Source organism: Palaemon carinicauda, chromosome 11 (assembly GCF_036898095.1).
Source record: "Palaemon carinicauda isolate YSFRI2023 chromosome 11, ASM3689809v2, whole genome shotgun sequence".
Lineage (NCBI taxonomy): Eukaryota > Metazoa > Arthropoda > Malacostraca > Decapoda > Palaemonidae > Palaemon > Palaemon carinicauda.
In genome coordinates this window covers 103900698-103918326 of record NC_090735.1, presented here as the reverse complement: position 1 = coordinate 103918326, position 17629 = coordinate 103900698, and the positions used below count along the sequence as shown (strand labels likewise).

General features: G+C 37.1%; 1 protein-coding gene across 8 annotated transcripts in view; it reads left to right on the top strand.

Moving 5' to 3' along the window:
- Positions 1–17629, top strand: part of LOC137650111 (protein transport protein Sec16A-like) — a 248621-nt gene that overhangs the window by 186873 nt on the left and 44119 nt on the right. For 7 of the 8 annotated variants that reach the window (XM_068383237.1, XM_068383234.1, XM_068383233.1 and 4 more), the window contains 2 exons: positions 2326–2467; positions 2684–2973. In XM_068383237.1, the coding sequence (XP_068239338.1) occupies positions 2326–2467; positions 2684–2973 (432 nt within the window). Of the gene's footprint in view, positions 1–2325; positions 2468–2683; positions 2974–8106; positions 8171–17629 lie in introns of all 8 variants that reach the window. The other variant, XM_068383236.1, reaches the window with a different exon arrangement.

Here is a 17629-nt window from a genome sequence, read left to right as displayed (position 1 = left end):
GTTTTACTTTTGGCTGTGATCACATCAGCTGATGTCTAGCTTCCGCGCGAATACAATAACAAAGAATTGTTTACACCATTTCTTAACTTATTCAAACCATCTATACAGTTAATATTACATGAACACCAATGTGTTATAACCTATCATATTAATTGTTTAGTACTTTAAAACCATCTCTCTCTCTCTCTCTCTCTCTCTCTCTCTCTCTCTCTCTCTCTCTCTCTCTCTCTCATCGAACGTTATAGCGGTAACCTAATTGTTCGGTGACTTTAAAAATAGGCCTAGTAATTTCTTCTTTTACCTTTTTTGCATATGGATCCATAATTGAGGTGGGTACAAGTTGACTTATAACTGAAGTTAGGAAAAGTATTTTGAATATGGAAAGGACAATTATCTTTCGTAACAGTTTAGAATTATCGTAAGTTATCACTCTGTCATTAGCGGCAGTTTGCTATTGTGGATTAAACGCATAAGGAAAAAAAAATTTCCAGCTTTGCTACGAATTTAGGAATTTATATGGATACGGTAAGTAAAATATTTGTAATAACATAATGTTTACTAAATGTTTGTAATATCATTAGTTATGACTTAGATCATGTGTGTTTAATGCATTCGTTTGTTTATTATGATCGAAGATGGAGCGTAAACAAATGGAAGGTTTCCGTTTCAGGCGGCATCATAAAGAAAAACATTTCATAAATGGCATTCATTTCATTTATTTGAAAGTTCTAATAAAAAATAATTAGAACATTGGTAATAACAAATTCAACATATAATCTATACTTGGTAAAATTGCTGACAGTTCAAAAACACAGATGTATAAATGCGTCTGTTTCTTCGTTGTGATCAGAGATAAACGTAAACAAAACATTGGTTGTCGTTTTCTATTGTGCTTTTTAGCGTGTTTAGGAAACACATGATATAAAATCGCCTTTATTTTGATAATTCTGGATTTTCAATCATACAACAAGCTAGTCTATAGAGTGATGGTTTTGCTATTCACCAGTTGTATTATACAATAGATATGACAAACATTAAAATTTGTCTGTATTTTGGGTTGTGTTATAACGGGAAATATATGGTGTTTACACCTATCCTGGTTGTAATTTTAACCATTTTTCAAGTTATTAGAACTTTAAAGTATATTAAATGTTTTATTTATTTACAAAAACAATTTGATATAAAGAAATACAGTATAGTACAAAGAAAGTATTGGAAATGGGTAGTAAACACATTTGAATAGGCAAATTGCTGGTTGCCATGGCCGCAATGGAATTATTTCTGTTAGTTGTGTGTTTCGAAATTCGCGATTTTCCATTTACACGAGGTCATTAATCGACCAAATTCTTGCATAATTCGGGACCCTACTGTATATATATATATATATATATATATATATACATATATATACATGTGTGTGTGTGTGTGTGTATATATATATATACAGTATATATATATATATATATATATATATATATATATATATATATATATATATATATTATTTTATTATTATTTATTTACTGCTGGAAAAATATTGAGCAATTTGCCAATAGAAAACAGAGTAAGTTTATTTTTTGTATACCATATAAAAGTACAGAGAATTATGTTTCCAATAATGTATGAGACATATACTGTATTACAGTTATAAATACGCACAAACCCGCTTTGAAAATTTTTCTACGTGTAAATTGAAAATAGGTCTCATTGGAGATCAGCGTAGGCCTTCCACGCATGCGCTGCTACTACACGTTTTCTTTTAGGCTCCAAATGTCCCTCAACCATTTTCCCTCTCGTGTGGGTTTCATTTTCCTTGAGTGACGCTTGTATTCACGCCAAATTGCTGCCGAAAATGTTATGTACGACTTGCCAATTCACATCATCGTATCGCTTATGGCAATAAATATTTTCATGCGTCATTGGGTCATAGGATCACCAGATGGTTAATATGTTATACTGTACAGTTTTTTGTATTGTGAATTACCAAATCCGAAAAGATCGAATCCGTCAATAATATGGCTAACTGTACACACGTGGCTTGCCCTTGGAATTTTTTTTTTTTATTATGTCATACCTGAGTTTGCCAAGTCTTGACAAATATTTAGATAAAATTTGTGCCTGGTCTTTAAGGACAATCCTTTGTCCCACCCCCATCAGGTAATGTTGAATTCTGATAAATTAGTAATATAAATAATCAACTTTCAAGTTTTTGGTTTACTACCTATAGGTAGTTTTTTTCATTTTTATCATGAGTATGAGGGCAGCTTTTGCCTAGTGACAGTTGCTATATTTGCCACCGGTAAGTTATTCATTTTTTATTTTCAGATTGTATGGAATGAAGAAAAGAAAAGATGGGAAAATAAAGATGGTGAAGAGGAGGTAAACAACCCCCCTCCACCACCTCCAAAATCTAGTTTAGGTGGCCCTGGAGCACCACCTATGTTCTTAACAAGAGCAGGACCCAGAAGTAAGAAACAAAATTCTTTTATATCCAATATTAGAATATTTTATATTTAATTTCTAACTCAATAATTGCTTACCTAATATATTTTGGCAATGTATAATTTCTGTTGATTCAGTCTTAAGTGTAGAAAAAGCTTGACTTGATTCATAAAAACTGGTTTCTTTCCCATCCAGGAATTTTTTTTTTTTCAAGTTGACTAGCCATTATTTATCTTTCTAGAGTCAAGATATGTTAATACTGAAAAAGATTCGTCCAAGCAACCTCTAAATGGGCCAAATCCCCTGTTGAATCCATTGAATGGAGGTCCTCCCATATCTGGTGGTCCTATGTCAATGCCAGGTGGAGCTCCCCCTCCTCCCTCATTTATGGTCCCAGGTCCTGTACCAGAAGGCAACATCAGTCCCCAACAGCCATCGAATATGCAACATCTGGAGCAGCAGCAGCAACAGCAGCCACCGCAGCAGCCTTTATCTCAAGTCCCACCAACTTCATTGCCAGATAGTTCCTTGGTAAGTTACATGATAGTTCAACCCAGTTTTTTATTTTTTGCTTTGCATGTTACTTAGTCTTTTTTATTAATTTTCTATACTCTTTAAATGGATTCCGTTTGAAAGAAAATGCAAAATAAAAAAGTATTTGATAAAATTTAGGAAATTTGCAAATTCATTGTTTATTTTTTCATTTTTAACAAGTCTCTTTCACAAGCTACTAATTTTCAGTTTCAGCAATTAAGTTGTGCATGTAGTTTTTAAAACTTGATTAATGAGTATCACCTAGTAGCTTTATAAGAATCTTGGAATTTATCTTATCCTCTTGATGCTAACACACACCCTTGCCATTTAAAACATTATATTTTTATTATACATTTATACAAAGCTTAATTCTTTATATGTGACAGATGCGGGGAAAGAAATTATAGTAAATCTTTTTTAAGCCGGTAGAGCTGCTAATGTAATGCCAAATGTGGTTATCAAGTAAGGGTTTGCTAACCCTGTCTCGAGAAAAACAATCACTTCATGCACTTATGTTCCTTTATTAATCTTCTGTTTGGACTTAAAACTTGAACTATTGCCTTGGGATTTTGTTTTTGTTCTAATTTTGTATAGTTTTTTATTATTAATAATTTTTTGAAGCTTGAGTTTGTCAGTCAACAAGGCCAAGGCTGACCGTGAAAGAACCTGGACTCGAGTGCTTAAATGTGCTTTGTGATTTAAACTATTCAAAATAAGAGCACTTATAGTTACCTTTGGCTTTTTAAATCCTTCCTTACCACTTCATAGTGTGGACACTACATCCATTAACCACCTATCTCCTTGGACGATAAAAAACGTCATAACATGCCTGGTAATAATTACTGGGACGTTTGTTGATGTCATTTACGAATAAATACACAAATATAAACCATATGGAAGTCTTAATCTTTTTGTCTTCTATAAAACATGGTCTTATGTTATACCTAAAGATTTCTCATTATAGAAATTCTTCCCCTCCTTCATTTTGGCCCCCAACTCCACTTTTTCTTTCTTCAGCTAACCAATGAAGACTTGGTTACCTTGCATAATCACACCACTCTCTAGCCAATGGCAACAGTGCCTACTTGAGGTATTACTCAAAACCCCGCTAACACCCCACCAGCATAGTAAAGTCGTTCTGTCACCTCTCCCCACTAACAACCGAGACACTTGGGATTCCAGTCTTTATTCCTGATTATGTGAAGGCTATTTTAGTATATTCATCCTACGTGAAAAATCATACAAGAACCTTTTTCTGAAACGTAGCTGTGTCGCTCTCCCCCCCCCCCCCCCACCTCCAAGTGACGCCAACTCTGCCCATCTGCCAAGCGTCAACAATGTCATGAAAGTTATATAGAGCCGTTCCTACGTATCATTCAATCTCAAAATATCTAAAATCCCACTAGATTATTTCAGTGAGTATGTAAGTAACCTACTTTAACTATATAATTTCATTGCATTCTATAGAATATTTGACATGTCGAATGACCTGCGTATTTTATATTTCCAAGCAACAGATATACTGAATTACCTAGTTCACTAAAAAAAGATAAAGAAAATAATTACCTAGTTCATAGTTCAATGGAACCCGTGTCACGACGAGAATGAATGAACAAACGTATTTTATAAAAGTGCTATCTATATTATATGTATATATATATATATATATATATATATATATATATATATATATATATATATAGATAGATAGATAGATAGATTCTCTCTCTCTCTCTCTCTCTCTCTCTCTCTCTCTCTCTCTCTCTCTCTCTCTCTCTCTCTCTCTATATATATATATATATATATATATATACTGTATATATATATATATATATATATATATATATATACTGTATATATATATATATATATATATATATATATATATATATACTGTATATATATATACATATATATATATATATATATATATATATATATACATATATATATATACATATATATATATATATATATATATATATATATATATATATATATATATATATATATATACATATATATATATATATATATATATATATATATATATATATATGTGTGTGTATGAATAGAAATTATTAGTTCATGTTATCTCAGAGGGAATTAACAGGGAAATGATAAGGCTTAGGAAGGCAATGCCAAGATAGTTACAGTATTTATTTGGCCAACACCGGTTGCAGCCTTCTCTTCACAACTCATACGGATAAAGAACGTTTGGAAATATTTTTCCCTCGGCATAGTGACTGACTGACTGATTTAAGCAATCCTAGTTGAACAAAAGCTAATGATTTTACTGTTAAGATAATTAATTCTTATTTTTATTTTACTCAAATACACAACTACAGTATATGATTATAGTGGGCATATATGTTTTAAATCAATCCTTCCAAACTACTATGTTAGTATGTTAGTAGAAAAAATAGTATGGTGATTGAAATACAAGCAAAACAGCAGGTTATTGTGGCTGTCATAATGATTCTAATGTAACTAATAATACTTTTATCATTATCTTTTAATGGTCATTGTATAAAATATATTCAGTACACCTAGTTAACCTTAAATTGTACTGTATACATTTTGTACAATACAGAATTACAGCAATTGTTGTTTATTGTAAATGTAGGTTCCATGTGCAGCGAGTGAAGTCGTTCAAACGAAAACTGGGAACACTTATGGTACAGTTAAGCTTTGCTGTAGTGATAGTATATTACAGTAATACAGTATATACTACAACATCAGCAAGTGTTATACATTATTACTAGATAGGAAAAACTATACTGTGATAGAAGCCAGGTAAAAACTATATTGTGATAGAAGCCAGGTAAAAACTATATTATCCTGGCTAGGCAGTGATAGTGAGTTGTAATGTTAGGTTAAGAGTTATTCCATCCTAGGGCAGCAAGCATTTGCTATTTTTCTTTTTTGGTCCTGTCTCTGTTACCTAACTCTCGCCAAGTAGGTGGTTTGTTTGTATTCCAACAATAGCAAAGTTCTTTATATACAGTATCTTTGAGAGAAAAAACTCCTTGGTCTGGGCGGGGAAAGGCTACCGCTCGGGCTTAAGCCTCGCCTTCAGACTGAAAGAAGTTAACATTTCCTCTTTGTTAGAGTTCTTTCTCCTGATACAGAGTTTTGAGCTTACCTGCCCTCGGTTGAAAGTTAGACCACCCCATAGGAAGTAGTTCGCCCTTCAGTCCCTGAAGGGCGCTCCTTACAAACCATTACGCCAGGCATTAGATCTTCACCTCGCTTGAAAATGGTTTTCCTGCTTGCGTTGGCTTTAACCAAGAGAGTCGGCAAACTCCTATGACATTTCCTATTCAAGGGGATGGGCTGAGGTAATGCTCGGCTTTGTCTCTGAGTTTATCGCCAGGACTCAAAAACCCGGGAGTAATGGGTCTTAGATTCAGGGAAGGTCAAGAGGAGGATCACAAAGAACATGATCTCTGCTTGGATTCAGGAGGTCATAGAGTGAGCATTGAATCCTGAACCTTCTCTACAGACAATATGACCAGAGTTCATGATGCTAGGGGCATAAGTACATCCCTAGTGTTCAAGAAATACTACTCTTGATGCAAGTCTTACAAGCTGGTGTGTGAAAGCGTCAGACGACTATTTGCAAGACGTGATCCCCAGGAACATGGAGACATTCTCCATTGCCCCTGTGGTGGCTGCATAATAAGTAGTTTAGATACCTCGGGCTCTGTGATGGACAAATACCAGATGTGTTAGGGCAGGAGTTACGTGGGATTAAGTCTGGGATGAATGGTTAAGAATGATTGGCTCTTTCTTTCTTCCATGTACCCCTCTCTTGGGGAACAGCACCTATGGTTCTCTGCAAGCTGGCCTTCCCTGTCTGCAGGTAAAACTATTTCCCTTGTGTAACCTGGTATAGAAATAATACTAGTTGCATCCTTTGTCAACGTGACTCGGCGAGTCAGTGAGACTAGTCTTTGAGCTGTCTGTCTGGATAGAAGGATTCAAACTGGGAAAGAGGTCATGTAGATGGAGAACTGTTTAAGCATAGCGCTATAGTCTAATGATAAGAATTAATGCATTTGGGGTACAATTTCAAAGTTATTACTTGAGATGGTATTGGGTAACTAAAATGGTTATTTAAAGATTCTTATATTTCTGTGAATTCTTACCTAGATTAGTCACACTGCTGGTATCACACAATTATACAGATTTCTCAGGTTGCTAAAGCATGCTATTGCATGTAGAGTTTAGTGAGATGTCAAGGTTTTGTCCCTAATATGTGAAGAGCACATACGGGAAAAACCCCAGTTATAAACCAGCTAGTTGGTTAGGACTTCCACCCACCTAAAGGGTGAATCATCCCTAATAAAGAGCAAGAGTGTTTTTATTTAGTTTAGGAACAAATGACAAATTTAAAGGAATTTGTATTTTTCCTAACTACAAAATTGAGCTCTTTACAAATTTGGCCCGCCATCACATATCCCCCTGCAAGTCTTGCCTGCAATCAAAAGTGATGAGACAACACTGTTGTGATTGTAAATCGGGTAGCTGGTACTACCTCCTACCCCCTGCTAACTAGTGGTGGGGTAGTTATACCTCGCTAAAAGTCTTATGGCTAGTCTTCCAGTTTTGCCCAATGTATATCCCTAGTAAAAAGCTTAAGGTATGTATTATTTGGAAAAATACAAATTACTTTAGCTTTTTTATTTTATGATGTAGAAAAATTTCTGTAGATCCATATTTGCTTTCCCATAAATTTCAAGTGTCAGCAATTGCATGGCTGCAAATGATGTCATCAGAATTTCAAAGGGTTACATTTTTAGCAGAGTTGGATAACAATTACTCAACCTTTTTATAGGTCTGCTCTTTCCTGTCTGGTAACCAGTGCTACAAAGTACTGGACTAATAACTATGAGTGTAATAGTCTGTTTTCTACCAGCTGACACAACCATACAGTACATACAATAGAAATTGTTATAGGAAACATAAATAATGCTGTAAGAGGACTAACTTTGATTGCTCAGTATTTTTAGAGGGTGCTTAAAATTTTGTGTTAGATTAAATTTCTCATCTGGAATGATGGTGTGATGTATGAATTGTAAATTTCCTTTTTTTATATACTTTTTCTCATCTTCTGTATTTGAAAAGCTGCATGTTGATGAGGACGATGAGGAGGATTATGAAGACTTTAGTGATGCAGAGAGCTTTATTGGTAATACATTAGTAATTTTTGAGACTTAGTCTTGAGATTGCTTATTGTTTTCCAGATGAAGTTGCTATTAGGGTATGATCACTTAATGGGTTTGAGCTCTGCTCTCAGTATTCGTTGGTATTGGTAGATTTGGAAAATAAAGAATAGTTTTCAATTTTTTCTTCTTTTATTGCTTGGCTTTGACGTTCTTTGTTTTAGAAATTTTTTTTTAAACGTATCAAGTTTAGCTTTCTGTTAGGTGTTTTTTATGCTATACAGTCTGTTTATTTATGCTATACAGTCTGTTTATTTATGTGCATAATGGTATTTAAATTCTTTTTTAGGTTTCCTAAAGTTTAAAAAAAATTTTGCCAAGTGATTTTATTGAATCATTGAACCCCATTTAATTACTGTTGAGTAGAGGTCATTGAACAATTGATTTACCTTTTTATGAACCCGTAATATGCTTTTCCTATTAAAACCTGCATTAGTTGTAATTAGTAATAATTGTTGGTTGAAGCTCGATTTATGCTAATTATTAGGTAGTAAAAACTTGAAATTGGTTTGGAAATTGTTGGGACAGTATGCAGCAAAACTGGTGATACTTTTTTATTTTTGCTTCAGACAAGGATTGTTCTTAACCCTTTTACCCCCAGGCTATTTGGAAATTTCCAACCCTTAACCCCCAGGGGGTTATTTTTTCCCCAGCACATTTTGCAGTATATTTTTTTAAATTGCTCTAACAGCCTTAATTTTTGTCAGAGAGGTGTCAGGTTGGTCTCATTCTCTTGGAAAATGCCTGAATTTTCTCAAAAAATTATCAAAAATATGAAAAAAAAAAATGGTTATAGCATATTTTTGCAAGGACGTACCAGTACGTCCTTTGGGGGTAGAAGGATTAAGTTGCCTCTAAGTATTAAATAGTTTATTTCACTTTGTAAACCTGTATGTATAAGACAACGTTTGTCGCTTGTTATCTAATTTCATTATTGAATAATGTTAGATCGTAAAAAAAAAATATGCTTAAAAGATACTTCAGAACAAAAATTAAATGTTACTATAGCACGAATTCCTTTGTCAACGTGACTCGGCGAGTCGGTGAAACTAGTCTTTGAGCTGTCTGTCTGGATAGAAGGATTCAAACTGGGAAAAAGGGCGTCTAGATGGAGAACAGTTTAAGCAGAGTGCTATAGTCTAAGGATAAGAATTAATGCATTTGGGGTATGATTTCAAAGTTATCACTTATTTTTTGCTGATGTCATTTTGTGTATGAGACAAACGTTAGTTATGATCATGATTTCAAAACTTGCAATAAGTTATTATAAGTCATAGTTTAGACTATAGTCAATGCCTCTTTAATTTTATCTCCCAATGGGGTTTTTTTCAGTTTGAGGAAAAATTGATAAATAAAAAATTAAATGAATAAGTGAGGTGGTGGGTTGTCTTCGCTGTTAGAAATACAGTACAATTAATTTTACCTTTACTTTACGAACGGAAGTCTATAATCAGGTCACACATTCAACCACACATGTTATGTGCAGATTCTACAGAAAGACAATAACAACATATCTTAAATTATACTGTAATAATAATAATAATAATGGTGATGATGATGATAGGATGGCCCTCGAGTCTAGACCTATGCTATTGGCTATATAACTCTTCGGCTCTTCTGCGGTTGTGCAGCAGCGGGGTCTCTCACCTCCTAGAATGGCTTTTCAATTTTTCTTCATTGTATCGTTTAACCATGTATAAACAGTTGTTTTGTTGATGTTACGACGATGGTTATATTTATTTTTTTTAAAGAGAATCTGGGGAAATAAGCTTAACTAGAGTTACAGTTACCTGGTAGCTGTTGGATAGCTGTAGCCTTATTTGACAGATGACTTACTTGTGAGACTGCCAGAGTGCCAGGTGATGTCCAGGTAGACCCCGCCCACAACTACATATCCGATACGTTCTTTACGTTAAATGCATAACTTTGGTGGCTAAAAGTTAAACTGATTAAGTATTTTTTTTTTTTATTTTCATCAAAATTAAAGATTATTGGGTTAATTTTTCTTAATGGTGTAGCTGATAATTGATAAAAAATATATCTTAAATTCTTTAAAATCATACTTGATGAACTGTATATCTTAATGAGCGAAGTTTCAAAATGCTTTGTCCCGGGAACATAGTCTCATCAGAAATGTGAAGAAAGTGAGTTGTTAGTGACTTTCGAACGAAAATCACTGAATTCAGGTATCACCAGTTTTGCTGTATAATGTACTATTATTGAATATAAAATTTAGTGTCGGTTCACTAAATATTGTTATAAGTATTAATCAAATGAGTTTTATAATAATGTATAAGTAGTCTCATAGATGAATTTCATAACACACAAGAGTATTCCTGTAATGTCCTGGAGGATGTACAGTATATTTTAACCAAATATTAGACTAATATTTTAAGATAAACCATTTGCTAGCATTTTTAACAACCAATGTAGGAAGGTAAAGTTTTAATTTACCGTATTTCCCATGTCATAAGACGCTACAAGTGGTAAGAAGCACCCTTAAATTAGCAAGGCGGTTTTAGAAAAAAAAAAATGAGGATTATAAATACTTCTTAGCAGAAATCCCTAGTCAGCGACTCTGCCGTGATTATTGTCTGGCACAGTAACTTTTCTTATTTTGGGTGAATTATGAAATGTTCAAGTTAATATTAATTAGCTATATGCCGATTATCCCAGTTTTATTACGTATTCATATAAGAAACCATTAAACCAGTCGTGGAAACAACTACACGTTTAGTCATAGTGTTTGGTGTTTCAAGTGCTGTTTACATGAAAGCAGCGTTGCCAAAGGTTCATAAAATTTTGTTAAAGAGGTAAAATTCTTGTAATATTTCCAAAATTCCTAATATAGCCTATAAATTTTCACACAAAATGTAATTATTGATTAAAGAAATCTAGAAATTCTTTTAGGTGGAATACTTTACTACTGTTTGTGTGATTCTAGGTCTAGTTACTTTTCTGCTAACTTGGTAATACTGCACTCAATTAGAAGAGAAGTTTTTTCTGAAGTTGTATTCAGCAACTGTCTGTTTGTATTATTTTGGAACTCAGGCAACAAAGGCATTATAAATATATCGCTTCATCACAAAATATCAACAAAATATGAGAAAATAGATATATACTGCATAAACTACTAATATGTCATAGCATCGTCTGCTATGAGACCATTAGTTGGCATGCTTGCTTGTAGAAGGGGGTTAGCAAGTCATTAGCTGATTACCAAAAATGAAAAAAATAGTATTAATTTGCTACTGTACTTCATTAACTGAAGTGCAATATAAAAATAAATGGATTTATTACATATGAATGATAATTGTAGGTTTATATTCTATCTTGTGAGTTTGAGTGCTTGTATGTCAATAGTTGGGTGTTTGAGGGGTGTCAAACTCCCCTATACAACTTTTTCCTAAGTGTTAAGACGCTGGGTGATTTTGGGGGTCATTTTTCGTGAAAATAAAAGGTGCATCTTGCGACACGGGAATTACAGTACTTTAAGGGATCAGAATTTTCAAATATCCCATGCACTCGCCTTATGATGGCTGATTACCAGAGCAATGAAGGATAATGGCCCATATAAAAGTTAATGTAATTTTATATAACATTGTCTTTTGGTATCAAATTTGGCTCTCCTGGACCCTTCTGGGTTGATGCAAGTCATCAGAGACAAGGTGTCTGCTGTAAGTGCAAAATTGTAGGATAGGAAGAGAGGTTAAGAATGGGCTGAGGAATGGTTAATATTTGCAGGTAATACAGTACTGATTAGTAGAAGTAAATATTAATTGCAGAATTATTAAGAGTTTGTAAGTAAATGTGAACCAGAGGAAGATTGTGCGTTGAATGTAGGGAAGTATGGATATATTTGATTCATGTAGGTGTTTGGTATTGCATATAACATTGTTAGTAGCAACTGATGTTGGTAGAGATGACTCCAAAAATAAGTAAAGCTAGTTCTATAGTAATGTTTGTGGAAAGAAATAAGAGAATTTATCTATGGAATTTTAGTTTGATATGTATGATGGAATTGTTGAGCCATCTCTGTTATTGTAGTGAAGTGTGGATCAGGATGAGAAATGTGGTGGTACACAGAAATGGTTTTAAGTTGATGGAAGAATAGATCAGTGTGTGTTGAGATAGTTTTGTCCTCTTTGGTAAAAGGATGTCTTCAAGTTGATGGAAAGTGTGTATATTACATTGAATAAAATTGTACCCAAGTGTACAGTATATAGCATATGAAAAAAGTAAGGAACTGAATTTCATTTTAATATATGAACAGCAATACTATATATGAATTATAAAGTTGTGCTTCAAAAAGAATGTGCTTGTATTTTATAAGTTATAATGCATACCTGTACCACATTTAGAAATAGAAGTCTTGAATAAAGTAGCTCACCGCTTAAAATAAGGGGAAAAGGCTATTTAATGAAGACTATGAGCTACACATGCAAAATATAATTGTCCTCTGAACATTTAAAATGTTTGTTTTTCAATATTTAACTTAGCCGGTGATTATATAAGCTGCAACTCTGTTGCTCGACAGAAAACTCTACGTTAAAAATCCGCCAGCGATCGCTATGCAGGTAGGGGGTGTACTTCAACAGCGCCATCTGTCGTGCAGGTACTCAGTACTCAATGTAAACAAAGAACTCAATTTTCTCTCTGTCGGGCTACCGGCAAGACCTACTAATTCGCTGTTGCTAACTGGATTTGTTTTCACAACTATTGGTGAAGTACACTATTCTAGTTTTGAGCTTTCGCTATGCAGGTGTTTTATCTTCATCTCAAAACTTGAACTCGTTTTGGATAGATTTAATTATGGTGACAAAGAGAGTATGGACTTTCTTCCACTTTTAAATGGCCGACCCTTCCCTTAGACGGAAGTGTGTTTAGGCTTTTAGTAATTATCTTATCACGTTATAGATTTTCCTCTATATATTTTATATCTCTCTGCCTTTATTAGGCCTCTTCGATTAACTTTCCATTTTTTATAAACATATAAAATAAATTTTAATTCTTTGTTTATATAGACCTTTCCTTAGAGTAGGCGGTCCTAACTTGGAAACCGAAGTTAATCAACATTGAGCCCTTTATATCGTCTTTAGCTTTTAAAGGATTTAAAACTTTTTGAATGTAATATTTTATGAAAGATTTTCTTTGATAGTCTTCGTACTGTTTTCAAAGATGAACTAACGTTTAGTTTTTTATGCTACGCAGTTGTTGACGTTCAGGACGTTCAACATGCGCTCTATCGTTACGATAGAGAGAGAGTGTATCACGGTTTCACTTTGCAGTAAGAGTAAATCGATTCTGACGTTTTGTTCATTCTTTCTTAGCTTAAATGTTTTAAATTCTAATTTAAAGGAACTTTTTATTTGAAAAACCTTTCAGTTTTTTCCTTTAGTCAAATAACATGTTTTTTTGACGATATATAATTGGGCTCTTCTCTTAGGTGCGAAATCAAGAGAGAAAGAGAGAGAATGATAGAGACGGAGGGAGAGAGAGGAGAGAAAACGTTCCGTTCAAGCGGGTAACGTTGTTCTCGTGTTACTCTCGTCCCTAGTCTCTGTACGGGGAGGAAGGATAAAACGTTTTTAGGTTTTTATTCTCGTCCCCAGGCTATGTGCGGTGAGAGATTGAAAACGTAGTTATATGAACTAGTGTTTAGTCTCTTTCCCAGCCACTGATTTTTCTTTTTATCTTAAAATATGTTTTCTGTTTTTTGCTGGTATTATGAGCTTGCATTATACGACTAATTTCGCAATTACTACCTTTTAATGAAGGGTAGAATTGCGTGTTTCAGGTAGAAATAAGTGCAAAACAGAAAATCGAAGTGATAAAGTGATATGCGCAAAGTGTTACAGTGTTGCGTCCGAGGCGCAAAGTGTTACAGTGTTGCGTCCGAGGGTTCGTCTTCGTGCCTGTCGTTCACCTAGTCCGGGACCTCTTGCAAGCTCCCAAGCCCAGGGGAGAAGTAATGTCAAAAGACTTATGGGTTCGAGAGGCCTTGACCAACGAACAGACGTTTTCCCTCTATGGTATCGGGTGTTTCTTACCAAGATCTCCCCTACCATAAGACGAGAGAGACGTTGTTTCTCCTCGCCATCCGTAGGCTTTTCGCATAAGAAACCTGTCACAAGGTTTCGAAGCCCTTAAGCGAAAGTCAGTCCTTTCAGGACAGGTCCAGCGTCCTGGTTACAGCCATTAGGACAGCTCTGACCCTATGCAGTCATCGGATAACTGCTCGCCGCCTAACAAAAGCGTAACACAGACTCCGAAAGTCTTTTTTTGTAGGCAAAGTGTTGCGGTCACAGACGTTACCCTCGTCTATTACCACAACCATTTCCGTTGATCCTTAAGGGGTTGTATAGCAAAACATGCAGTATATGCTTGCCTCCCTTATGGAAGACTCTTCTGTCGATTAGTCCGTTGAGTCTAGCCGTTTATCTCATCGATATCCTGGCTTTCAGCCAACCTAACGTTCCTTTGTGCTTACTGTTGACGTTGGCGTAGCTTAGTCACGTCAGTCAGGTTGTTTAGAACCACACTCGATGCGGTCTCGTGTGGTTTTTCAGCCGTATTTGGACGTTAGGCCACTGGCTGATGCTCCTGTTGACGTTCTAGACGTTCACTAACAATCGGAGTTGACTTGTTTTGACGCTGTGCGTCAACCTCCGCATTCTAGAGTTGTTTTGACTGCTCAGTCTAGGCAGTCAAAGCAGTCTCGAGTGGACGCTGTACGTCCTCACGCACCTGTTGTGGTTGACAGTTCAGTTGTTGACAGTTCACAGACTGTCAAGCAGTTACATGACGTTGCGTTCTGGTCCGCTACTAATGCACCAGTGAGAGACTCAGCTTTTATCGGACAAGGTTCCTGTAGATGAGGAAGTTGCTGTTCTCCCTCCTACTGATATTCCCTTGAGGACGCTGTCAGATGGAGAGGAGCCTTAAGCTGCTTAGCCTCCTATGGACTTTAATTAAATCATGATGATTTTTTTTAAGGATCTTCGTCCGGATCTTGTAACTGCTGCTCCTCGTTCGCCTAAACGTCAGAACTTACACTAGGCCTAGCTACTTCGAAGCCGTTGTTTTTAAGCTAGTGCTCTCTCGCTCTCCTAGAGAGCGTTACGTTGGCTAGGCGACTGGTTTTTCACCAGGAGGAGTTTGGGGGATACAGCCTTTGCTTTCCCTTCTTTTAAACTGGTTTATAGAGCGAGAGTCTGATATGACACGAGAGAAGTTCTCGGCTTGGGAGTTCATGCCTCTGCCCAGATAGACTTCTCAATTCTGGTAGACTCTCCCTGGCGCCTAGCCAGGAGACGCTCCAAGTTGTTTACAGGTCAACTTCTCAGCTGTTGTCGAGCCTTTGAAGTTTTGCTGTACTATTATGTCACGCATAACAAGGCTTTCAGGGATGGTAAACGGTTCCGCCTCAGTCGCTAACCCCGTCTGTTGCCACACCTGCTCCCGTAGACCCTAAATGGGCTTTGCTGCAAGACATGCAGTCCAAGCTTGCGTCCTTGATAGAGGACTTAAATGCGGAGAAGAACCTTCTGGCCAACAACCTTCCAACCGGTCGGTTGTGCGCCCTGTTGACGCTGAGGTAACCTACTCGCGTCTGCCAGTTGAGGTGGTTCCTCCACCGATGCGACCCAGTGTGGGTTGCCAGCCGCACGTTGACGTTAAGCGACGCTCGGAGGTGGTTGTTGACGTTCAGGACGTTCAACAACCAGCAGAGGTGACTTGTTGTGACGCAGTGCGTCAACCTCAGCAACCCGGTAGGGTGTTGACTGCACAACCCAGACGGTCTAGACAGTTTCGGGTTGACGCTGTGCTTCCTCGCGCACCCATGGTTGTTGACAGTTCACAGACTGTGCAGCAGTTCCATGATATTGCGTCCGGCTCCGTCACGCATCCACCAGTGCGACCGGATTCAGCGAGTCAGACGTTGCCCACTCCGTTGCCGTTTCCTCATCAGTTTCGGATGAGGAACCCTCTGATGAGGACGTTGCTGAACAAGACGATCAGCCCCCAGCCCTGCTATCCATCCAGAAGATGCTGAAGAAGGAACGCTGCTCAGTCAGGCTGTGGATGAGTCAGGTAGGGACGCTTTCATCCGTGGATCAATTTGTGTCACTAGGAAGACTACACCTCCGTCCTCTTCTATACCATCTAGCTTTTCACTGGAAAAAGGACAAGACGCTAGAAGCGGTCTCGATCCCGGTTTCCGAAAAGATAAAGTCTTGTCTGACTTGGTGAAAGGACTATATCAACCTAAGAGAGGGTCTTCCCCTGACTGTTCAGACTCCCAACCACGTTCTCTTCTCGGACGCATCGGACGTAGGCTGGGGTGCGACATTAGACGGACGGGAATGTTCGGGATTATGGAACTCGAGTCAAAGGACAATGCATTTCAACTGCAAGGAGCTACTGGCAGTACGTCTGGCCTGGAAAAGCTTCAGGTCTCTCCTTCAAGGCAAAGTGGTGGAGGTGAACTCGGACAACACCACGGCTTTGGCGTACATCTCCAAGCAAGGAGGGACCTACTCTCTGACGTTGTACGAGATCGCAAGGGACCTCCTCACCTGGTCAAAAGGTCTAGACATATCACTAGTAACGAGGTTCATCCAAGGCAACTTGAATGTCATGGCAGATTGTCTCAGTCGGAAGGGACAAATAATTCCAACAGAATGGACCCTCCACAAGGATGTATGCAAGAGACTTTGGGCCACCTGGGGCCAGCCAACCATAGATCTCTTCGCAACCTCGATGACCAAGAGGCTCCCAATATTTTGCTCACCAATCCCGGACCCAGCAGCAGTTCATATAGATGCCTTTCTCCTAGATTGGTCACATCTAGATCTATATGCATTCCCTCCGTTCAAGATTGTCAACAAGGTACTGCAGAAGTTCGCCTCTCACGAAGGGACAAGGTTGACGCTAGTTGCTTCCCTCTGGCCCGCGAGAGAATGGTTCACCGAGGTACTTCGATGGCTAGTAGACGTTCCCAGAACACTTCCCCTAAGGGTGGACCTTCTACGTCAGCCACACGTAAAGAAGGTACACCAAGGCCTCCACGCTCTTCGTCTGACTGCCTTCAGACTATCGAAAGACTCTCGAGAGCTAGAGGCTTTTCGAAGGAGGCAGCCAGAGCGATTGCTAGAACAAGGAGAACATCCACCCTTAGAGTATACCAATCGAAGTGGGAAATCTTCCGAAACTGGTGCAAGTCTGTATCCGTATCCTCGACCAGTACCTCTGTAACTCAAATAGCTGACTTCCTCTTATATCTGAGGAAAGAACGATCTCTTTCAGCTCCCACTATCAAGGGTTACAGAAGCATGTTGGCATCAGTCTTCTGTCACAGAGGCTTAGATCTTTCCAACAATAAAGATCTACAGGACCTCCTTAAGTCTTTTGAGACCACGAAG